At 30.7% G+C, this 26977-nt stretch overlaps 1 protein-coding gene across 1 annotated transcript in view; it reads left to right on the top strand.

Annotated features, from left to right (window-relative positions):
* The window catches only part of LOC144354675 (uncharacterized), an 84201-nt gene that overhangs the window by 3433 nt on the left and 53791 nt on the right, over window positions 1–26977 (top strand). The window contains exon 2 of the mRNA XM_085494247.1: window positions 7076–7165. Within this exon, the coding sequence (XP_085350373.1) occupies window positions 7076–7165 (90 nt within the window). The remainder of the gene's footprint in view (window positions 1–7075; window positions 7166–26977) is intronic.

Below are 26977 nucleotides of genomic sequence, written 5' to 3'. Positions count from 1 at the left end.
ATAAGTGACAATTAGTAAGAAATAACTCGTGTATATTTTGTCATATTTTTTTAGTGATCTCACTGTTGTATTTATCACAACATTATATTATTAAATCTTGATATTCGATTCACAATAATATGTTAATCTGCCATCCAAGTAAAGTCAAGACATGGACAGAGAGATATATTAATCATGATAGAAATATTTGTATAGTAGATTCCTGAATCATGTCAGTTTTACTGAAAATGTAGATACACCACATAAACTAATCTCTTGAATAATTTTATGAACAACAATACATTTGGTGAAAGCTAACACGTTTAACAGCGTGTAGTTTCAACTTTCAATTTGGAAATGAACACCGGTGTATTGTTAAATACCATGGAAATCACAAAGTCGTAGTTTTGATAGATCCAAGTTGCTCTTCGTTGTCTATATGGTGATATTTGTTTTCCAACATAACATTAGTTATTTATAAAGAATTTCCACATTTTATACCGTTTACTTGAAACGACACTGTCCAACAAATCAAATACTTAGTAAAATGGTTGTGTGTACTTGAAAGAGCAGCACATGGAGGACAGACAGGAAGCAAATAAATGCAACTTACTTAGACTTAGATAGAAATAGTTTCAAGCAAAATACAATGTTCTAAACACATTTAGTACGTTATACAAAACTGACTTCCGGGATATTCGGTATATGTCGTCGTTAGAAGAACTCGTGGTACGCGTTTCCAACCAAATGCTTCGCCGCCTCATGTATCGCTGGGGTGTATGTTTGTAATAGAGCTGAGAAATGTATGTAAATTAGTTCGTATATGCATGTAATGTCTCTCACAAAGACGAAGGAATGTATTTGCATTTGTTGACTTAGTCCGGACTGATACACAAACAGTAGGTCTAGTTTGTGGGATAATGACGATAACACTAGTATTGTATATACTATGTGTTACTGAGACATGGATCTACTTTTTAGAATTATGACAGGGAATTTTTTAACCAAATTTCCGTGAGGGAATATATTTGTAATTTGTATTAATCATTGTTGTTGGGGCCTATACTTTTTATACTGCTCACACTTCTGAAGACAAGGGGATTCATTTTGAATAATATACACCATACATTGATTGGCAGAACGCGATCTCGTGGTTGTGAATAGAATTCAATATGAGTCATTGACTTCCTTATTGTGCATGCTCATTTGTAGTGTTTGAAAACAAAATGTCTTCTACTGCAGACTACAAGGTTTGATTTATATGTTTATTTATTCGGTATAATAAAACATATATTTACCACACCGTTGTTTAATATTCATTCGACCGTGCCTTGGGTAGTATTTGTATTTTACTTTAGGCCACTGAAACTGAATATTGACTCCACTTCAGTAACTGATTGTTTATTTTTGCATCCATTATTCATATTTGGATATAGGGTTACGTCATTACTATAATTTATCATTTGCATTCCATTGGCTCTGAACCTACCTATCAGTTTTAAATATATAAATTGTTGGTTTATTTGTAGTATCGCTTCTAATAGAAACAATACGATATACACACTGCAAATAATTCACGATTGTGAACAACGTTGTTTTTGTCAATGGTGATATACTACATGTTAGTATTGCTATGTGTGGCGGATACTAGATATCAACACTGATTTGTAAGATCGTGCATTACCGCCATTCAGTCAATCACGCAGGATGTAACCAACAGCAGGATACAGTTTAATCATTTATTTATGGGCAGGAAGTGTGACACACTTACCTAGGTTATACCTAATTCTATAGGTCAAAGCATGGAGCATGGACAATATAACCTTATTTATAACGTGATCCTAATCCTAAAAATAAAGATCTTAATTCTACGCCATGCCAGTGATTGGATGAAATACTGTCTATCAAACTGACCAATAACGTAATATCTATTAAAAATTACTTATAATAATTTCGTCGTGCGGTATTTGAAACCAAAATTGTCATTCCAGCTCAGCAGCCAATCAGCGACGGCCTTACAGTTAGATGACAATTTCGGTTTCAAATACCCCGGGAAAGTGTTCTATGTTCTCCGTGTAATAGGTGTTAGTATTTAAAGGATTTTTCCACAAAAAGCCAGCTGACTGTGCATAACACGACAACATTAACGTACAAACGAGTCAATGCCACTGACTGACTGACGGCTAAGAACTATATGCATCGTGTAATACCGCTGTGACTCCAGTTTGCAGCGCTCTCAATGGTAGACCTAAGCACTTAATCTTGCCTTTTACGACATTTACGACTCTCTCTCTCTAGCTATCTTAACAAAATATTATTATACGTCATATAAAGTTCACATAGTGCTGCTAGTAGAATGAATCGTGATAGAAAACACACAATTCAATATTATCCCGTTTATAATTGATTGGAAAAAGAGAGCTTTTACAAGATTAGAAATACTATCGCACATGCCATGACTCTACATTGTAAATTATGTTATCACTGTGCAACATAACACTTCTTGAAACATTTTTTTACCAAGCCCATTGGTTTCTGTCTTCCGGGCAATACCATTGGAGAATATACTGAATGTTAAATTGATTTTTTAACGTTACTATGCTATGCTTTTTATTTTAAGGACATTTTTTGTAGACGCATATATCTTACTGATGTAGTATTGTCTCTCATTTTTGTTTTCATTCATGAAGTGTTAAATTCAAACTGTGAACCAAAGTTACAGAGTTCAAAGCCTGTGAGGGGAAAATACGCCTGCCTGCGTTCCGTGCTTACTGGTCATTATCAAATCATATAAAAACGTGTGATTGGTCTGCACTCTCCTATCTTACCACGATTTACTGAATTAATCCGACGTCACATCCATGACGTCACTGAACTGACTAATGCAATGTTCAACTGCGGTTTGATTTTAACGTAATATATTCAGTTATTTGAATATTTCGGACTTTACAGTTCCCGCCTAAATCTGCTAAGAATTTTACGGGATTTCATTAAATATCTCTAGCTTTTACTTTCATCGGCAGCTGTAGTAAAGTTGCCCGCAGTAAAAACAGCGTCACATGCCACTTCAAAATATTGATCCACTCAGTGTTTTATTAATCAGAAACATAAACATGTAATACTCTATTTATATTTTTATGTAAACACGCATTTACCTCTTAACCTTTGCGATTGCACAGACAGTACGAGTGATCTAAATATGAGGTTGTTTGTGTTTACTTAACGAATCATCTATAATCTGTAAACAGGTTGTACAATTTTAAATATGTCTACTCACCAACGTACATTACATGGACCCAATTGTTTTCTATATAAATACTTGTAACCAAGAGATAGTCATAACACGACTATTTGTTCCAGTCAGTGAGTCGTCGCCATACTGCTACGTGACTGACGCAGAAACTTAAATTTGCCATGATATTCTGGATTTGATAACGTCACATAAAGTTTAGTGTTTTTATTTATTTTATAAAAGTAATTATTTGACTTTTTATCGCACATTTGTGCAAGTTAGATAAAAGTATTCATTTAACAGAAACGTGTTTGTTTTATTGCGTTGTATTTTGGCATTCCCAGTATTCTGTTTTGTTTGCCTGCAAAGTAAACATCGAGGCTTCTACATAATAGATGGTCACCCGTAGCTTGTTATATCTACCAAATTGTATAATGTGACAGTAATTTTGACAGAAATAATGAAATAGAAAAATAAAAATGTTAGAAGTATGATTAAGGATGTAGTTGAGTTTTTCGGCACATGTTAATCAAGCAAATGTTATTTGAAAGAGCGGTTGAAATTAACAACCTGCATTGTTGTGATGACTAAATTTGCATATATGACTTATTTAAAAATTATTTGCCAAGCCGCCATGCGACCATGTGAAGTTTGCATCTATCGTAACTATGAGATTTTTTAATATATATAGTTTGATATGAATAACAAATTTGAAAATAATTAGTACGTATTTTTCTTCCTGCAAGGTTTTACTACGTACTTAAATAACTACCTGTGAACAGAGAAAATTTAGAATGTTGTCATTAGAAACCGTAGCAACATAGGTCATGTAGCGCCATATTTTGCAAAATTTTGTTTTTTTTGGAATAATAATGATATAGCAATCGATACCTACCAATGCGATGGATATACAATTTTGTCAACTGTGTCACTTCACTGCATTATATTCAAACATATTTTACAACGGTCAGAAAGGTTAAGCTTTAACAAAATATTTTTCTGGTCGGTGTTTGCACCGCCAAAATAGGTACAGGTCTATCTTTTCGCTATTTCGTCTATGCCCAGGGCCCTACTGCAAAAACGTGAGCGCCGTTCAGTATTTTAGCAACAGAACGGCGCTTCAGCGTCCTATTTTTGCAAGGACTTTCATGTAGTTTTGTATTTTCTGTTGTTCTTGTTGTTGTCCAAGCTCCCAAGCTGAGCTATACTCAGTTGTGACACGTAGTTTTCCGCCGAAGTCAGTTCAAACAGTAGAAAGAACAGCGCACGCTTGGTCACATATCACAATCGTTGAAATCCCGGTAGTGTTTCTCAGCCACAAGGCTTGATTCCACCCAATGTCAACGAACCTCTCAATTGTTCTAATATTTAGTGTATGTACCAACGGGTGCATGCACAAAAAGTGACGACTACTCAGTGCGTCTCTAAGGTCTCTCCTTGAGCGATTAATATGCATTGGACTAAACATCAGAGATCGAAATCAATTTTCATTATGGTATCCAAGTAATATGGCCATGATCTAATTCCCAGCGAATTCCAAACGAGCACACATTTCTAACTGTTTTGAAAGCCACGCGCCATAGTGATTGGTGGAAATACGCACTTACTCACATAATAGAGACGCACGAATTCCTCGTGTGGGATATCTACTCTGCAATGCATTATTCGATGCACGTTGTACTATAGGCATGTGAGGCTTGGTAAAAACTGTTATTAAAAGTCTCAATAACCAATGAGTGTATGTATTGACTAAAAAGAATTGGCTAAAAAGAATAGCTCATAGTCTCTGACTAGAAATTAATTAACTGTGTGTTTGAGCTTTAATACGGCTTTATAACACAAATAAACTACACAGGGAAATGAACACTTCGATCGGGCTCATCAAATTATTACAGCACCCATAGTGCAACTCCAAATCTAGAGATGACATCAGCATCCATGTATGTGTAGTAGAAACTCACGTAATCAATATCGATATTGACAACGTTACTAATCAAACTCATGATATTTGACTTTTTCAACAAAAAGCAACGATAAATACTATTGTAAATACTATCGTCATCTGAGTGTTTAACACGTTACATAGTAACAGACTTTGACAATTCTATTTCCAAATGTAGTACTCATGATGCACATAATTCGACAACCTTCTGTAATGTTAAATCTAACTTTGAATTTAATTGTTGTCGTAACAACTAAGCATGAACATTGCAGTTATTCAAAATTTCTCACAAATTTGACATTATAGATTCAAATTCACTCAATAATAAACATTCACTAGTTTTAGAAATATTTTAAGTTTGACTTAATAATTCAGTAAAGCAAATCATTTTATGTTTGGCAGTGATCAAAAATCAAATATTTGTTTATTCCCAATAATGATGAGTTTGCATCTAGGAGTACGTGCACTGTGCTTTCAGCTCTCACAGATCTCACTCTCTACCTTATACACTTTTCCTATGTAAATGTTCGTGCTCAGATTGTTGCCATATAATAAGGTGATTCGTGGTTAGTATAAAAAATAGCGTATGGTGCTGCTTTCATCAACATTGCTTCTCACAATGCCACACGTTATAGTCGATATTAGCTCGTAATAACTTTAAATTATTAGCCTTCACTCAGACAAAACAAAATTTTCTCAAATAATTTTGTGAAGTTTTATAATATTTTGACCAATACATAGGAAACGCACAACTTTCAAATTAATGCATATGGTGACCAGAAACATTTATTGTTATTATGTTTAATAACAAAGTGACTAAATGGTAATGCACATACGAATTTGATATATCAACGGAAGTAATTTCGTATTGGGTATCCTCGACGAGATTGTTGTTGTTTTTTCAAGTTTATTTTATTTTTTTTACTTGTTTACTTTTCTTGATTTTTCACCAATTTCATTATTTTATCATCCAGAGTTCAATTTCTTAGTATTTATGGAATTTATCGGTTTCATGATTGTTAAGTCTGTTAATTGAACTTTCATTTTGTCTACAACAACTAAATGTGTGACCAGGAACGGTATGGCCTTGGTAGAAACGCCGATTACGATTACAATTTCGAAGCTATCAACCGTTGTCATAGTGACAGGGTGTTCATGCACAGACACGTTATGCAATTACCGTGTCACACTGAATCATTCAACGTCACCAATCATTGAAATCGTTCTTTTGAGTGAGCCGTTACTGTGACGTCACCATGACGTTAATGTGTAAAGGCAATGTAGTTCAAATTGACCACTGTGTTTTCTTGTGTAGTCTGTCGCCATCTGAAATATTGTAAAATATCTCAAAAATATTCTGGACAAATGAAGAAGTACAGATTAAAATAAGGAATATCGAAATGGCTTTCGTGTCTGCCATTGACGTCACTGAACGTTACCAGTGAACGTGATTGCTTGTAAAATTCTTACCCGTCCCAATCAACTGACGAGCTTATGATCAGTGAATGATGACGTATGTTACCACGCCCTCTATTTAGAATACTTTGATTGTAATACATGTGCATATGCATTATGTGACGTCACATAGCAAACAAATATGTATAACTTCACAAAGCGTCATATATGCATCACGTCACATAGAAACGTATGTAACTAAATTATTAAATAATACTTGATAGTTGTCGTTATATGCACATCACGTGACATGAATAAACGAAAATAATTGCAGTATATGCAAAATATAGTTATTATTTATTTAATATTTGTTATTGTTTTAAACTGACATTGAATTCGATTGCATTTGATGAACCAAGTTTGTCATGGAAATATCGTGATATTACTTTTGAATTATTAATTGTGAGTGAATAATGATAGGTAAATATAATCTCACATTATTCATGATATCTCTCTATTGTTTACAGCGCTTCGTGAACGCTGCTTATGAAGGAGATTGTAAGACTCTGCAGAAATGGTTGGATAGAGGTCATAATGTCGACACAAGATATACCCCGGTGAGTTATTATAGATATGTGTAGTACTATGAGGTTATCACCTGATATCACGTGTTCATAGTGCCAGTCGACACGAGTGACGTCATGAACTACAATATTCACGGACTGAATGTGAATGAATAACACAGCCAATAACGTCACACATATTAGCTAGTTCTACGAGTAATTCGTAATGAGTTGCATTTTTTTTATCACATGACTAACTTCAAATTTCAATAAATATATAAATCGTAATTTTAAGGTACTGCATTTATGCTAATGATGACGTAAAAATGCCTCGGTATACGTTCATTGCAGCCGCTGAAGTTTTTAGATAAATGGCAGAAATATAAGCCTTTTTTTAAAATAGCGAGAAGGAAAATTTTTATTTTTTCTTGACTTTCAAAAATCGATAAAAACTTGATACATAATTCAAGCTTTTCAAATCATCGAAATTTCGGTAAGACTCTGCTAAAATTAGTGTTTTAACTCTAAAACAAATAAATGCGGCTGCCGTTTCGTGGATATTTACATACTGTGTATCTTTTGGTCGGCTTACATGATAACATCTTATGCGCATACTCTGTTGTCGACGATTCTGATTTAACGGGTGATAAGCTTCCTGTCGCAAGTCAGAAACAAATCTGTGACTCAGAGAAGCGGAGTGATCATATAATTATGACCAACCGCCCGAGTGGTTTGAAAGCGACGATTCAGACTTCTTCAGACCTCTAGGTTCAACACATTCACATAACTTTACGCCATCATAACTGCAAAATAAAATGTATGATGTATAATATAGTTATAAACGAAATAACCAGGTATTACATCAAGTTATAGCGTCACGGTTGATTCGGGCGTAAACACAGTAAATACGAAGTGGATGATTTGACATCGACGTAAATATTCAGTGTTCCGCGATTGCATTTTGTGAACTATATTTAGTTTGTTTTTCTCACAAAACAATATTAATCTTACTCATATTCAGTTTGACCCGTTACACGCATTGTTTGTAGTTCAAAGTAATGCACGCAGTCATAACAAAATATACTTGCCAATGATACGTGGTCCATCGTGGCCATTCCAGGATGTAAACTCGTTCTTACAATTAAATAAACACAAAATTAGTATATTGGGCCCATTTTATATGATATTTCAATCGTGTGCATGCGACACAAAACTTAATATATTGCCAAATATTTTGATCAATTATTTCCATGGGAAATATTATTGCCGAATTGTTATTTAATTATCAGTATCAGTGTGTTTAAATTTCTGCGAATTAACATTATTGCATTAATAAATACGTGGAATCATTAATTACTAAGGGCTTGGCGTAGAAATTGAAATTACTCCAAATAAACGAATGTCCAATTCGGGAACAGTATAATAGTGTATTTGGTTATTGATGATGAAATAGTAGGGCGCCACCAGACGGTCTGGCTTAGCAAGTGCGTCGTGTTTCGTGAAGTTGACTCTGATTGTGCACAAAGGAAGCCGCTCATCCCGCCATTGGATGGCGGCACATCCTGTATGTGGTGTTTACTTAGAACGTCGACATGATCCTTTGTACATCGTGACCAATGATAAAATGATTGGTTGTCCAACTGTGGGCGTGTCCTTTACTTCTGTGCTAAATATGCAACACCAAAGTCCCGCCATTTATTTTTCATGGTTGTTCGACCAAATTCGTCTGCACCAGTATCGCGAGTTCTAAGTTTGGTTTACTATGTTGGTAAAACCGCGCAAATTCATTTTACCGCCACTTAACAGCGGTTTTCACATAGACACCAGTTAATTCCGTTACCCAATGGCTGAAGCAATTTCACATCGACCAGACACGCCCTAAGACAGGTGACGAGATTTGACAGGTTCGGCAAATAACGAAATTATTCGTTATCTGACACGCTTAATGTGTTCTATGATATCAATGGTTAATAAGTTTGGCCAGTCTTAGTATCTCTGTTTATAACAATGCAGCAAATATGCAGTGTTTATCACATATCCCAACTATTTTTTTTTCTCAAGTTTAAGTTTTGATTGAGTACGGCTCGTTGGGACCGCAGTCAAATCGAATGCGTTCGGGCTAGAAAATTCAAACTCGTTCTTCTCGTTTACAAGATTAAGACGGTGAGAAAAAATACTTTGTCTCAGAATAATAGTCAAATGTGCCATGTATAAAATAATTTGGGAACAGAAAAAAAATACCTGCGTAAAAATCAGAAAAATAGGTTTTTTGCTTATCGGAGACACTTGATTACGGGCAGTGCTTTCCACAAATTTCCCCGGAAATTTCACAGTGTGCTCTCGTAATCGCCGATTAAGTATTTTTCACAAGGCTTGCTATTTGGGCTGTAAGTATTAAACATTTACTGTCCAGTTTGTGCGAACTTGTCCCTCTATACCCAGGCTTTCGAAAAATATACGCTAAATTACAGTTCTTAATTAGGCAACAAACAGAAAGAGAATAATTTATTCAGAAACGTCATCAAGCCCTTCTCACTATGTGCTATTATGTATATATATTGAAAACGTCTGTGTCCCAAATAAACAAATATACAATATGTTGAGAAACCATTATTTGTCACAAAATTGTCATTTGATTATCTCTTTTCTCGTTATTTGTATAACTACAAAAACATAGAAAACTAAACATAGACATAACTCTCGTCACGGTATGTTTTGTCGCATTAGTGGAGAGCAATTAATCACGAAAAAAAGAAAAATTAACTACGAATACTAATCCCTTTGTACATCTCGCACTATCTAGCGTTATATGATCAATAATAATGGATATCGCGTTATTATATTACAGTCGCGTTAGTTCGTTCGGTTGTTTATTTCATTAGATAGTTAAGCCCCAAAACAAACGTGGCACGCATCTGACTAGAGGGAAAGTAGCCTGACGAGGTCGCGTGCGTTGCGCCGTCCAAGGTGCTCGCATACATGTTAAGCTAGAAGGAAAAGCCACTTGCTAGTCTGCTCTATAGTAGTCTGATGAAATATATTCACTTGATGTTGATGTTGGTTTAAAACCATTCTGTGCTATAAGTTCTATGCAATATTACAACCACACAATTAATCTTTGTTAACTGTTGTAGTGGTTTATTCACCATCTATTGGCCAGTCTGATTTATTTTCTACGAGTGGGTCTAATGAGATGGACAATACGCCTATAATTATTTCTCGTCACTTCGATAGTTTCACACCACATAATCGATTCAGGTTGAAACATTTGTACATGTAAGTCTTCCATTCACGTGTGTTTTATTTTTGTAGCATCCCCAGTGATAATTATTAACATAATAGCTATGAATTTAAAAACAAATACCGACGAGTAGTTTTTTCCTCATTCTATGAAAATAAAGTCAGTATCTACTGAGAATATGCATAATAACGTGGCTGTAAAAATGTTACGATACACGTATATACTCGGTCAAATTGATAACGGGCATACTCGTTCGATTCAAAACTCGCCTCTAACAACGCGTCAATTACAAGTTCTGTTCTTGTTTCCGAAGCCGAAACTGAGCTCGACCTTAGAATCACGCTTCAATGTTGTTCTAGGACTGTTGTTACATGAACCATGTGATTGACGAATATTATGTCGACCAATTCCGTACAAACGTGAATATTATTACTATTCATGTCATTAGAAACCACTCTTTGTTACGTTATTTTGCGTGTATACGTAAATAAAAAATGACTTATAGTTCAACTACCTCTCCTACTGTATTTTTCTAACCTGCGAAAACAGCAACAAACTAATTTAGAAAGTAATTTGGAAATTATTTAAATAGTCGAAAATAAATTTCTTTTTCATTGCTCTAATTATAACGGTCATTCCCCTTTAATTTATACAGCTTTCACGTTTGTATGGAGCATGGAAGAGAATAATTAACTATTCTTAAAAAGTAACCGACAACGACGCATGTTTTACCAGTATTATTTCTTTTTCCAATATGTAGTTGAAGACATTCGTACAAACATATTTACAAATCCCGGAGAAAAGTAACGTGTACACATTACAGGTACACTTGTATCTGTAATGCCCTTTATCCCATACTTCGCATTGCCCGGCCTCGTTAATGCTATGGGAAGTGCGCCCTCATATCGGGGAAATAATTTCACATATTACGCACACAAAACGCGTCGTTGTAAATTACGCCATTGTAAAATTGTAATTACACCAATAAGGTATATGATAAAATCTTTAGGAACTGGATACGCTTCTGTTGCCCTCGGTCGTACGGCTTAAACCCCTTTCAAGCTCAGGTACTTCCGCTGCACGACCTCGGGCCGCAAAAGCCGTGTCCAGTACATAACGATTGTTATATTCATTTAGTTGTACCAGAGCTAACGTAACCGTAGTTATACATGTTTCAGGGCTTGCGTTTGTTATCGTGGATAACTGGTCGGCACCATCGTTACCATGGTGGTATCAACAAGTCAAATATTAGCAAAGTAACGTTCAGTTCGAGCCAACAACCCACTAGCGTTATGGTATATTCTTCCCAAACTCAGATTAGATTACGACCGAAAGCTAGACATTACGTAATACCGGTCGACCATAGAGAAGGCGCCGTTGTAGCGCAAGAGATAATAAACAAGACAACGGTTTTACTATTTTTACGTAATGTCAATGAACTTGTTTATTGTGACTTGGAGTCAATTCAAAAGTTATTCCAGCGCTTTTGTTCCCTGAAATTACCTAGCAATTACCTTGCTCATTGACCAATAGTTGAAAATATACTCCTAAATTTGTATAATAAATACTAAACGACTTTTATTTCAGCAATGTACAATATTGTGAAAGACTCGGTAATTAAATGTTTGACATTGTATATTCCGTCGTGATCGGCTGTATACAACAAGAACCATTAGACGTAGTGGACGGATACTGTTAGCCACCCATAAACATGTTGTCGAAAAAAACTGATATGAAATTTAACTTAGAAATCCTGTGGGTACAGGGTTCGTGGCTAATGACGGCCAAGTGGATATCTAATATTTTCTGGGTTCTAACATTTTGATTTTCGGCGTAATATTATTTGATGAAAGAAGTGAATAGCAGAAATTTTCATTTGGGACGTTTCATTTTATTGAATCGCTAGGGGGCCTTATCGGTTATTTGTACATTTCCAGTCGAAGACGAGTCCAACAACGCATAAACTACAATATGAGCAGTCATTTCCGTTTTGACGCCCACTTTTTAATATAGATTAACACGTGTTCGTTTGGTACATGACGTCATATTCTAGAACCAAATCCTTGCTAATAATTGAACTGAAGATTGAAAAAAGGTTGACGATGAGTATATCAGTGTTCTAGTCAAACAGGGGACTTCCCACGGCGAGATCAACAGTCAGTTGGCCGCTCAATATCCGGACACTGGGGAAATTTCTGAAAGAAGTGTGCGGCGATTCAGTAATGGTATACACCCTTTAATAACTTTAAAAGTCGATGATCGCCAGGCGGCGTCCTGTTCGATATGCGACTCATATAGCAACATATACAACGCGTGTACTCAAATACAATGTTTGTTTACTGTATATGAAATTAGAACATGCGCTGAACGACGAACGCCGCTTTTTGAAGTCGATCGCAATGTTAATGATGCCGTTTGTGAACAAGATTACGGGACTAAAACATTATATGATCCGACGAAAACCCCAAAATATGTTATCACTCAACACTTTCAAGCATTAAGTGCAATTTCGAAAAATAGCAAACACTTTCGAATAATAATGACAGTGAACAAAGATTCAACAAATAGTGTGACTGGAATATAACCACGTGATGACAAAACGTACGTTTGATTAATGAACGATTAATGTGCCGCGCGGAAACAGCGACAGTGATATCTAATTATGCAAACTATCCACAAACTACATTTTGTTACAAATAATGACAAATTCTACTGTTCTATAGTGTACATTGCAGGTCACCCACGTGATCATCATGTAGACGAAGCGTTGAAAGATACATGACTGGAAACATTTTTAATTCAACTTGCCTTTGATCTATAATTATTTTCGTTGGGCCCGTGGCCACCGACTCAATATGCAAATAAATGAGAGTATTCTTAGCGCGTCAATAAAATGAACAGCGTCAAATTGAAAATAGGATTTTAATTTTCATTGTTCATTTCAAAATCCCATTTTTAAAGGGCGATTTTGCCACCACAGGCATACATTTGGGGACTACTAACATTAAATTGAGATTGTATATCCCCAATCCATCAATTACAATTACGCCAAAACTAAAATGTTAGAAATTACCATGACCGTCAATAGCCGCGGGCCGTACAGGTTTAACTCTTAAATAGGCGAAACATTTCCTTATATGCCGCCAAATAATATAATTTATTATTCCACATTATTCGCTGGACTGTGATAATAAAGAAAGCTGATGATGTAATACAATGTTTGCACATTGTGAACAGGTGTGTCGATTTCCACTTGCCGTCAAATATTGCACTCATCGGATAATGTTGACATTCTACGATCTACTGATTGCTGTAATCGATAATTCTGTGTCTAAAGTCCGGCTACGCAATCATTAGTTACGAGAAAACATGCCTGGAATGATGTAGTAACCGGTGATCCAATCGATTATTTCAACTTAACTGCAAATTGATAGTCAAGGTAGTAGTGTGTAAGATTCAGAGAGTTCATTAAGGCCCACTCATAACCTGAAGACTAACCCTTAACCTCCAGCCTTGAATATTTAAATAATAACACATGCTTGTGAGGGTAATATCACGATTTGTTGCCTGCCCAAGGGATCGTGGTCATGACCATGATATTGATGATGCCAGAGCCGATACTTACTTGTAATGCATTGCACAAAAACTTGATCAACACAAACGTGTTTTGTATATATTAAAAAAAGGGAGGGGAAATTTCCAATCTCACAGTGGGAAGGGGGGTATAACTGAACCATTTCAAAATGTACAAAGTAGCTTGTTGAATACTCCCTCCTTCTGTGTGCTCATGTCAAATGCATCTATAGGGCAGAAATGTGTTTCCACTTCTCTATTCAAGCAGTATGTTAGTTTTTTTTATTATAGGGTTATTTAGTTGGACTTTCAATTAATTTTATTGGGAAGTTTGTTTTAAAGAATTTTACTATTTTTGGCTGCAAGCTGTATATCTGTAGAAATCTTGAGGCTGGTGTAACCTAAGTTGAATGAGAGCGATTGAATAAAAAAAGCTGTCAGTCACTTAAGCCTAAACTGTCAAGTCTCCGTTGTTTTAATTCTGGACACTTCCACCAAACACTTAAAAATCAACCAAAACAAATATACAAGATAGATGCATGTTTTTTTCCACTAGAATATGGAAATAATAAAACATAAATTAGAATGAATGAATGAGTGAAAATCCAATACAATAAGTTTCCTTGCAGCCAAAAACTCCTAACAAATCCTTAAAACAATCTTCCCAATGAAATTAATTTTCGAGTTAAAACGCCCTCTATGGGTCAATTTTCTATCCCATAATCCTTTGAAAAATCGTATTTGGTGGAAACGGCAATCTGCATCAGATATTTTACATCAGATCTTAGCTCTTTCTACTTGAACTTATTCAGGGTTTTCTGTATGTTCTATGAAATGTATTTGTTGTAAGGATATTCTTCTGACTGATTCTTTGGATATATCTCACTATCTATTCATTAATTAATGTGTATCACAGTGAGATGGGTGAAAAATGTTGGACACGATTTATACTGGAAAAATAGTAAGGTGTTTAGACTCGAAGTCTGGAAACCCGTTACTGAAGGAAGGTGTCTGTTTTTGGGAGGGGTCAGCATTGTTCTTCTAATCATTCGGGAAAACAATTCAATTTTCATAAGAGTTTTAAATCAATTATACGGCTCATTATTATTTTCCAAGTAGACATAGATTATGACGAAAAATTCTTCTAAGAAATCCATCCAGACCTTTTCAAAAATCTAATTCATTGATCTTTTTCTCAATGACATCCCTCAACAATTTTCTGAAAATGTGTCCATACCTTTACAGGTAGCTATTTTGCTTGCAAACAAACAATCCAAAATATGTTGATGTGTTTTTCAAAAGGATGCACGTTTTAAAATGATGCGTGTATTAACATTTATACATTTTAAATGGGTCATATTCTGAAATGGTGTTCATGCTTTATAATGAGGTGTGTTTTTAATTGACATGTGTAATTTTAAATTTGTTTAAAAACAATGTTGACAAGAGCTGGAAAAGTATTACATTTGTATAAATTCACAACACAAGTGTTAGTATTACATTTGTATAAATTCACAACACAAGTGTTAGAATTACATTTGAATAAATTCATATCACAAGTGTTAGTATTACATTTGTACAAATTCACAACACAAGTGTTAGTATTACATTTGTATAAATTCACAACACAAGTGTTAGTATTACATTTGTATAAATTCACATCACAAGTGTTAGTATTACATTTGTATAAATTCACATCACAAGTGTTAGTATTACATTTGTATAAATTCACAACACAAGTGTTAGTATTACATTTGTATAAATTCACATCACAAGTGTTAGTATTACATTTGTATAAATTCACAACACAAGTGTTAGAATTACATTTGAATAAATTCACATCACAAGAATTAGTATTACATTTGTACAAATTCACAACACAAGTGTTAGTATTACATTTGTATAAATTCACAACACAAGTGTTAGAATTACATTTGTATAAATTCACATCACAAGTGTTAGTATTACATTTGTATAAATTCACAACACAAGTGTTAGTATTACATTTGTATAAATTCACATCACAAGTGTTAGTATTACATTTGTACAAATTCACAACACAAGTGTTAGTATTACATGTGTATAAATTCACAACACAAGTGTTAGTATTACATTTGTATAAATTCACAACACAAGTGTTAGTATTACATTTGTATAAATTCACATCACAAGTGTTAGTATTACATTTGTATAAATTCACAACACAAGTGTTAGTATTACATTTGTATAAATTCACATCACAAGTGTTAGTATTACATTTGTATAAATTCACATCACAAGTGTTAGTATTACATTTGTATAAATTCACAACACAAGTGTTAGTATTACATTTGTATAAATTCACATCACAAGTGTTAGTATTACATTTGTATAAATTCACAACACAAGTGTTAGTATTACATTTGTATAAATTCACATCACAAGTGTTAGTATTACATTTGTATAAATTCACAACACAAGTGTTAGTATTACATTTGTATAAATTCACAACACAAGTGTTAGTATTACATTTGTATAAATTCACATCACAAGTGTTAGTATTACATTTGTATAAATTCACAACACAAGTGTTAGTATTACATATTTATAAATTCACATCACAAGTGTTAGTATTACATTTGTATAAATTCAAATCACAAGTGTTAGTATTACATTTGTATAAATTCACATCACAAGTGCTAGTATTACATTTGTATAAATTCACATCACAAGTGCTAGTATTACATTTGTATAAATTAATAGCACAAGTTTTAGTATTACATTTGTATAAATTCACAACACAAGTGTTAGTATTACATTTGTATAAATTCACATCACAAGTGTTAGTATTACATTTGTATAAATTCACATCACAAGTGTTAGTGTTACATTTTTATAAATTCACATCACAAGTGTTAGTATTACATTTTTATAAATTCACAACACAAGTGTTAGTATTACATTTGTATAAATTCACATCACAAGTGTTCGTATTACATTTGTATAAATTCACATCACAAGTGTTAGTATTACATTTGTATAAATTCATAGCACAAGTGTTAGTATTACATTTGTATAAATTCACAAGACAAGGGATAATATTACATTTGTATAAATTCACAACACAAGTGTTAGTATTACATTTGTATAAATTCACAACACAAGTGTTAGTAACACATTTGTATAAATTCACAACACAAGTGTTAGAAACACATTTGTATAAATTCACAACACAAGTGTTAGTATTACATTTGTATAAATTCACATCACAAGTGTTAGTATTACATTTGTATAAATTCACATCACAAGTGTTAGTATTACATTTGTATAAATTCACATCACAAGTTTTAGTATTACATTTGTATAAATTCACAACACAAGTGTTAGTATTACATTTGTATAAATTCACAACACAATTGTTAGTATTACATTTGTATAAATTCACATCACAAGTGTTCGTATTACATTTGTATAAATTCACATCACAAGTGTTAGTATTACATTTGTATAAATTCATAGCACAAGTGTTAGTATTACATTTGTATAAATTCACAACACAAGGGATAGTATTACATTTGTATAAATTCACAACACAAGTGTTAGTATTACATTTGTATAAATTCACAACACAAGTGTTAGTAACACATTTGTATAAATTCACAACACAAGTGTTAGAAACACATTTGTATAAATTCACAACACAAGTGTTAGTATTACATTTGTATAAATTCACATCACAAGTGTTAGTATTACATTTGTATAAATTCACATCACAAGTGTTAGTATTACATTTGTATAAATTCACATCACAAGTTTTAGTATTACATTTGTATAAATTTACAACACAAGTGTTAGTATTACATTTGTATAAATTCACAACACAATTGTTAGTATTACATTTGTATAAATTCACATCACAAGTGTTAGTATTACATTTGTATAAATTCACAACACAATTGTTAGTATTACATTTGTATAAATTCACAACACAATTGTTAGTATTACATTTGTATAAATTCACAACACAATTGTTAGTATTACATTTGTATAAATTCACATCACAAGTGTTAGTATTACATTTGTATAAATTCACAACACAAGTGTTAGTATTACATTTGTATAAATTCACAACACAAATGTTAGTATTACATTTGTATAAATTCATAACACAAGTTTTAGTATTACATTTGTGTAAATTCACAAAACAAGTGTTAGTTTTACATTTGTGTAAATTTACATCACAAGTGTTAGTATTACATTTGTGTAAATTTACAACACAAGTGTTAGTATTACATTTGTATAAATTCACAACACAAGTGTTAGTATTACATTTGTATAAATTCACAACACAAGTGTTAAAATTACATTTGAATAAATTCACATCACAAGAGTTAGTATTACATTTGTGTAAATTCACAACACAAGTGTTAGTATTACATTTGTATAAATTCACAACACAAGTGTTAGTATTACATTTGTATAAATTCACATCACAAGTGTTAGTATTACATTTGTATAAATTCACAACACAAGTGTTAGTATTACATATTTATAAATTCACATCACAAGTGTTAGTATTACATTTGTATAAATTCACATCACAAGTGTTAGTATTACATTTGTATAAATTCACATCACAAGTGTTAGTATTACATTTGTATAAATTCACAACACAAGTGTTAGTATTACATTTGTATAAATTCACATCACAAGTGTTAGTATTACATTTGTATAAATTCACAACACAAGTGTTAGTATTACATTTGTATAAATTCACATCACAAGTGTTAGTATTACATTTGTATAAATTCACAACACAAGTGTTAGTATTACATTTGTATAAATTCACAACACAAGTGTTAGTATTACATTTGTATAAATTCACATCACAAGTGTTAGTATTACATTTGTATAAATTCACAACACAAGTGTTAGTATTACATATTTATAAATTCACATCACAAGTGTTAGTATTACATTTGTATAAATTCAAATCACAAGTGTTAGTATTACATTTGTATAAATTCACATCACAAGTGCTAGTATTACATTTGTATAAATTCACATCACAAGTGCTAGTATTACATTTGTATAAATTAATAGCACAAGTTTTAGTATTACATTTGTATAAATTCACAACACAAGTGTTAGTATTACATTTGTATAAATTCACATCACAAGTGTTAGTATTACATTTGTATAAATACACATCACAAGTGTTAGTGTTACATTTTTATAAATTCACATCACAAGTGTTAGTATTACATTTTTATAAATTCACAACACAAGTGTTAGTATTACATTTGTATAAATTCACATCACAAGTGTTCGTATTACATTTGTATAAATTCACATCACAAGTGTTAGTATTACATTTGTATAAATTCATAGCACAAGTGTTAGTATTACATTTGTATAAATTCACAACACAAGGGATAGTATTACATTTGTATAAATTCACAACACAAGTGTTAGTATTACATTTGTATAAATTCACATCACAAGTTTTAGTATTACATTTGTATAAATTCACAACACAAGTGTTAGTATTACATTTGTATAAATTCACAACACAATTGTTAGTATTACATTTGTATAAATTCACATCACAAGTGTTCGTATTACATTTGTATAAATTCACATCACAAGTGTTAGTATTACATTTGTATAAATTCATAGCACAAGTGTTAGTATTACATTTGTATAAATTCACAACACAAGGGATAGTATTACATTTGTATAAATTCACAACACAAGTGTTAGTATTACATTTGTATAAATTCACAACACAAGTGTTAGTAACACATTTGTATAAATTCACAACACAAGTGTTAGAAACACATTTGTATAAATTCACAACACAAGTGTTAGTATTACATTTGTATAAATTCACATCACAAGTGTTAGTATTACATTTGTATAAATTCACATCACAAGTGTTAGTATTACATTTGTATAAATTCACATCACAAGTTTTAGTATTACATTTGTATAAATTTACAACACAAGTGTTAGTATTACATTTGTATAAATTCACAACACAATTGTTAGTATTACATTTGTATAAATTCACATCACAAGTGTTAGTATTACATTTGTATAAATTCACAACACAATTGTTAGTATTACATTTGTATAAATTCACAACACAATTGTTAGTATTACATTTGTATAAATTCACAACACAATTGTTAGTATTACATTTGTATAAATTCACATCACAAGTGTTAGTATTACATTTGTATAAATTCACAACACAAGTGTTAGTATTACATTTGTATAAATTCACAACACAAATGTTAGTATTACATTTGTATAAATTCATAACACAAGTTTTAGTATTACATTTGTGTAAATTCACAAAACAAGTGTTAGTTTTACATTTGTGTAAATTCACATCACAAGTGTTAGTATTACATTTGTGTAAATTTACAACACAAGTGTTAGTATTACATTTGTATAAATTCACAACACAAGTGTTAGTATTACATTTGTATAAATTCACAACACAAGTGTTAAAATTACATTTGAATAAATTCACATCACAAGAGTTAGTATTACATTTGTGTAAATTCACAACACAAGTGTTAGTATTACATTTGTATAAATTCACAACACAAGTGTTAGTATTACATTTGTATAAATTCACATCACAAGTGTTAGTATTACATTTGTATAAATTCACAACACAAGTGTTAGTATTACATATTTATAAATTCACATCACAAGTGTTAGTATTACATTTGTATAAATTCACATCACAAGTGTTAGTATTACATTTGTATAAATTCACATCACAAGTGTTAGTATTACATTTGTATAAATTCACAACACAAGTGTTAGTATTACATTTGTATAAATTCACATCACAAGTGTTAGTATTACATTTGTATAAATTCACAACACAAGTGTTAGTATTACATTTGTATAAATTCACATCACAAGTGTTAGTATTACATTTGTATAAATTCACAACACAAGTGTTAGTATTACATTTGTATAAATTCACAACACAAGTGTTAGTATTACATTTGTATAAATTCACATCACAAGTGTTAGTATTACATTTGTATAAATTCACAACACAAGTGTTAGTATTACATATTTATAAATTCACATCACAAGTGTTAGTATTACATTTGTATAAATTCAAATCACAAGTGTTAGTATTACATTTGTATAAATTCACATCACAAGTGCTAGTATTACATTTGTATAAATTCACATCACAAGTGCTAGTATTACATTTGTATAAATTAATAGCACAAGTTTTAGTATTACATTTGTATAAATTCACAACACAAGTGTTAGTATTACATTTGTATAAATTCACATCACAAGTGTTAGTATTACATTTGTATAAATTCACATCACAAGTGTTAGTGTTACATTTTTATAAATTCACATCACAAGTGTTAGTATTACATTTTTATAAATTCACAACACAAGTGTTAGTATTACATTTGTATAAATTCACATCACAAGTGTTCGTATTACATTTGTATAAATTCACATCACAAGTGTTAGTATTACATTTGTATAAATTCATAGCACAAGTGTTAGTATTACATTTGTATAAATTCACAACACAAGGGATAGTATTACATTTGTATAAATTCACAACACAAGTGTTAGTATTACATTTGTATAAATTCACAACACAAGTGTTAGTAACACATTTGTATAAATTCACAACACAAGTGTTAGAAACACATTTGTATAAATTCACAACACAAGTGTTAGTATTACATTTGTATAAATTCACATCACAAGTGTTAGTATTACATTTGTATAAATTCACATCACAAGTGTTAGTATTACATTTGTATAAATTCACATCACAAGTTTTAGTATTACATTTGTATAAATTCACAACACAAGTGTTAGTATTACATTTGTATAAATTCACAACACAATTGTTAGTATTACATTTGTATAAATTCACATCACAAGTGTTAGTATTACATTTGTATAAATTCACAACACAATTGTTAGTATTACATTTGTATAAATTCACAACACAATTGTTAGTATTACATTTGTATAAATTCACAACACAATTGTTAGTATTACATTTGTATAAATTCACATCACAAGTGTTAGTATTACATTTGTATAAATTCACAACACAAGTGTTAGTAACACATTTGTATAAATTCACAACACAAGTGTTAGTATTACATTTGTATAAATTCACAACACAAGTGTTCGTATTACATTTGTATAAAATCACAACACAAGTGTTAGTATTACATTTGTAGAAATTCACAACACAAGTGTTAGTATTACATTTGTATAAATTCACAACACAAGTGTTAGTAATACATTTGTATAAATTCACATCACAAGTGTTAGTATTACATTTGTATAAATTCACATCACAAGTGTTAGTATTACATTTGTATAAATTCACATCACAAGTGCTAGTATTACATTTGTATAAATTCACATCACAAGTGCTAGTATTACATTTGTATAAATTAATAGCACAAGTTTTAGTATTACATTTGTATAAATTCACAACACAAGTGTTAGTATTACATTTGTATAAATTCACATCACAAGTGTTAGTATTACATTTGTATAAATTCACATCACAAGTGTTAGTGTTACATTTTTATAAATTCACATCACAAGTGTTAGTATTACATTTTTATAAATTCACAACACAAGTGTTAGTATTACATTTGTATAAATTCACATCACAAGTGTTCGTATTACATTTGTATAAATTCACATCACAAGTGATAGTATTACATTTGTATAAATTCATAGCACAAGTGTTAGTATTACATTTGTATAAATTCACAACACAAGGGATAGTATTACATTTGTATAAATTCACAACACAAGTGTTAGTATTACATTTGTATAAATTCACAACACAAGTGTTAGTAACACATTTGTATAAATTCACAACACAAGTGTTAGAAACACATTTGTATAAATTCACAACACAAGTGTTAGTATTACATTTGTATAAATTCACATCACAAGTGTTAGTATTACATTTGTATAAATTCACATCACAAGTGTTAGTATTACATTTGTATAAATTCACATCACAAGTTTTAGTATTACATTTGTATAAATTCACAACACAAGTGTTAGTATTACATTTGTATAAATTCACAACACAATTGTTAGTATTACATTTGTATAAATTCACATCACAAGTGTTAGTATTACATTTGTATAAATTCACAACACAATTGTTAGTATTACATTTGTATAAATTCACAACACAATTGTTAGTATTACATTTGTATAAATTCACAACACAATTGTTAGTATTACATTTGTATAAATTCACATCACAAGTGTTAGTATTACATTTGTATAAATTCACAACACAAGTGTTAGTAACACATTTGTATAAATTCACAACACAAGTGTTAGTATTACATTTGTATAAATTCACAACACAAGTGTTCGTATTACATTTGTATAAAATCACAACACAAGTGTTAGTATTACATTTGTAGAAATTCACAACACAAGTGTTAGTATTACATTTGTATAAATTCACAACACAAGTGTTAGTAATACATTTGTATAAATTCACATCACAAGTGTTAGTATTACATTTGTATAAATTCACATCACAAGTGTTAGTATTACATTTGTATAAACTCACATCACTAGTGTTAGTATTACATTTGTATAAATTCACAACACAAGTGTTAGTATTACATTTGTATAAATTCACAACACAAATGTTAGTATTACATTTGTATAAATTCATAACACAAATGTTAGTATTAAATTTGTATAAATTCATAACACAAGTTTTAGTATTACATTTGTGTAAATTCACAACACAAGTGTTAGTTTTACATTTGTGTAAATTCACATCACAAGTGTTAGTATTACATTTGTGTAAATTTACAACACAAGTGTTAGTATTACATTTGTATAAATTCACAACACAAGTGTTAGTATTACATTTGTATAAATTCACAACACAAGTGTTAAAATTACATTTGAATAAATTCACATCACAAGAGTTAGTATTACATTTGTGTAAATTCACAACACAAGTGTTAGTATTACATTTGTATAAATTCACAACACAAGTGTTAGTATTACATTTGTATAAATTCACATCACAAGTGTTAGTATTACATTTGTATAAATTCACAACACAAGTGTTAGTATTACATATTTATAAATTCACATCACAAGTGTTAGTATTACATTTGTATAAATTCAAATCACAAGTGTTAGTATTACATTTGTATAAATTCACAACACAAGTGTTAGTATTACATTTGTATAAATTCACAACACAAGTGTTAGTATTACATTTGTATAAATTCACATCACCAGTGTTAGTATTACATTTGTATAAATTCACAACACAAGTGTTAGTATTACATATTTATAAATTCACATCACAAGTGTTAGTATTACATTTGTATAAATTCAAATCACAAGTGTTAGTATTACATTTGTATAAATTCACATCACAAGTGCTAGTATTACATTTGTATAAATTCACATCACAGGTGCTAGTATTACATTTGTATAAATTAATAGCACAAGTTTTAGTATTACATTCGTATAAATTCACAACACAAGTGTTAGTATTACATTTGTATAAATTCACATCACAAGTGTTAGTATTACATTTGTATAAATTCACATCACAAGTGTTAGTATTACATTTTTATAAATTCACATCACAAGTGTTAGTATTACATTTTTATAAATTCACAACACAAGTGTTAGTATTACATTTGTATAAATTCACATCACAAGTGTTCGTATTACATTTGTATAAATTCACATCACAAGTGTTAGTATTACATTTGTATAAATTCATAGCACAAGTGTTAGTATTACATTTGTATAAATTCACAACACAAGGGATAGTATTACATTTGTATAAGTTCACATCACAAGTGTTAGTATTACATTTGTATAAATTCACAACACAAGTTTTAGTATTACATTTGTATAAATTCACATCACAAGTGTTAGTATTACATTTGTATAAATTCACAACACAAGTGTTAGTATTACATTTGTATAAATTCACAACACATGTGTTAGTATTACATTTGTATAAATTCACAACACAAGTGTTAGTATTACATTTGTATAAATTCACATCACAAGTGTATAAATTCACATCACAAGTGTTCGTATTACATTTGTACAAATTCACAACACAAGTGTTAGTATTACATTTGTATAAATTCTCAACACAAGTGTTAGTATTACATTTGTATAAATTCACAACACAAGTGTTAGTTTTACATTTGTGTAAATTCACATCACAAGTGTTAGTATTACATTTGTGTAAATTTACAACACAAGTGTTAGTATTACATTTGTATAAATTCACAACACATGTGTTAAAATTACATTTGAATAAATTCACATCACAAGAGTTAGTATTACATTTGTGTAAATTCACAACACAAGTGTTAGTATTACATTTGTATAAATTCACAACACAAGTGTTAGTATTACATTTGTATAAATTCACATCACAAGTGTTAGTATTACATTTGTATAAATTCACATCACAATTGTTAGTATTACATTTGTATAAATTCACATCACAAGTGTTAGTATTACATTTTTATAAATTCACATCACAAGTGTTAGTATTCCATTTTTATAAATTCACAACACAAGTGTTAGTATTACATATTTATAAATTCACATCACAAGTGTTAGTATTACATTTGTAGAAATTCACAACACAAGTGTTAGTATTACATTTGTATAAATTCACAACACAAGTGTTAGTAATACATTTGTATAAATTCACATCACAAGTGTTAGTATTACATTTGTATAAATTCACATCACAAGTGTTAGTATTACATTTGTATAAACTCACATCACTAGTGTTAGTATTACATTTGTATAAATTCACAACACAAGTGTTAGTATTACATTTGTATAAATTCACAACACAAATGTTAGTATTACATTTGTATAAATTCATAACACAAATGTTAGTATTAAATTTGTATAAATTCATAACACAAGTTTTAGTATTACATTTGTGTAAATTCACAACACAAGTGTTAGTTTTACATTTGTGTAAATTCACATCACAAGTGTTAGTATTACATTTGTGTAAATTTACAACACAAGTGTTAGTATTACATTTGTATAAATTCACAACACAAGTGTTAGTATTACATTTGTATAAATTCACAACACAAGTGTTAAAATTACATTTGAATAAATTCACATCACAAGAGTTAGTATTACATTTGTGTAAATTCACAACACAAGTGTTAGTATTACATTTGTATAAATTCACAACACAAGTGTTAGTATTACATTTGTATAAATTCACATCACAAGTGTTAGTATTACATTTGTATAAATTCACAACACAAGTGTTAGTATTACATATTTATAAATTCACATCACAAGTGTTAGTATTACATTTGTATAAATTCAAATCACAAGTGTTAGTATTACATTTGTATAAATTCACAACACAAGTGTTAGTATTACATTTGTATAAATTCACAACACAAGTGTTAGTATTACATTTGTATAAATTCACATCACCAGTGTTAGTATTACATTTGTATAAATTCACAACACAAGTGTTAGTATTACATATTTATAAATTCACATCACAAGTGTTAGTATTACATTTGTATAAATTCAAATCACAAGTGTTAGTATTACATTTGTATAAATTCACATCACAAGTGCTAGTATTACATTTGTATAAATTCACATCACAAGTGCTAGTATTACATTTGTATAAATTAATAGCACAAGTTTTAGTATTACATTCGTATAAATTCACAACACAAGTGTTAGTATTACATTTGTATAAATTCACATCACAAGTGTTAGTATTACATTTGTATAAATTCACATCACAAGTGTTAGTATTACATTTTTATAAATTCACATCACAAGTGTTAGTATTACATTTTTATAAATTCACAACACAAGTGTTAGTATTACATTTGTATAAATTCACATCACAAGTGTTCGTATTACATTTGTATAAATTCACATCACAAGTGTTAGTATTACATTTGTATAAATTCATAGCACAAGTGTTAGTATTACATTTGTATAAA

Source organism: Saccoglossus kowalevskii, chromosome 20 (assembly GCF_978046115.1).
Source record: "Saccoglossus kowalevskii chromosome 20, keSacKowa6.1, whole genome shotgun sequence".
Classification (NCBI taxonomy): Eukaryota; Metazoa; Hemichordata; class Enteropneusta; family Harrimaniidae; genus Saccoglossus; species Saccoglossus kowalevskii.
The sequence above is the reverse complement of the archived record's forward strand: the minus strand, read 5'-3'. Positions and strand labels throughout refer to the sequence as shown.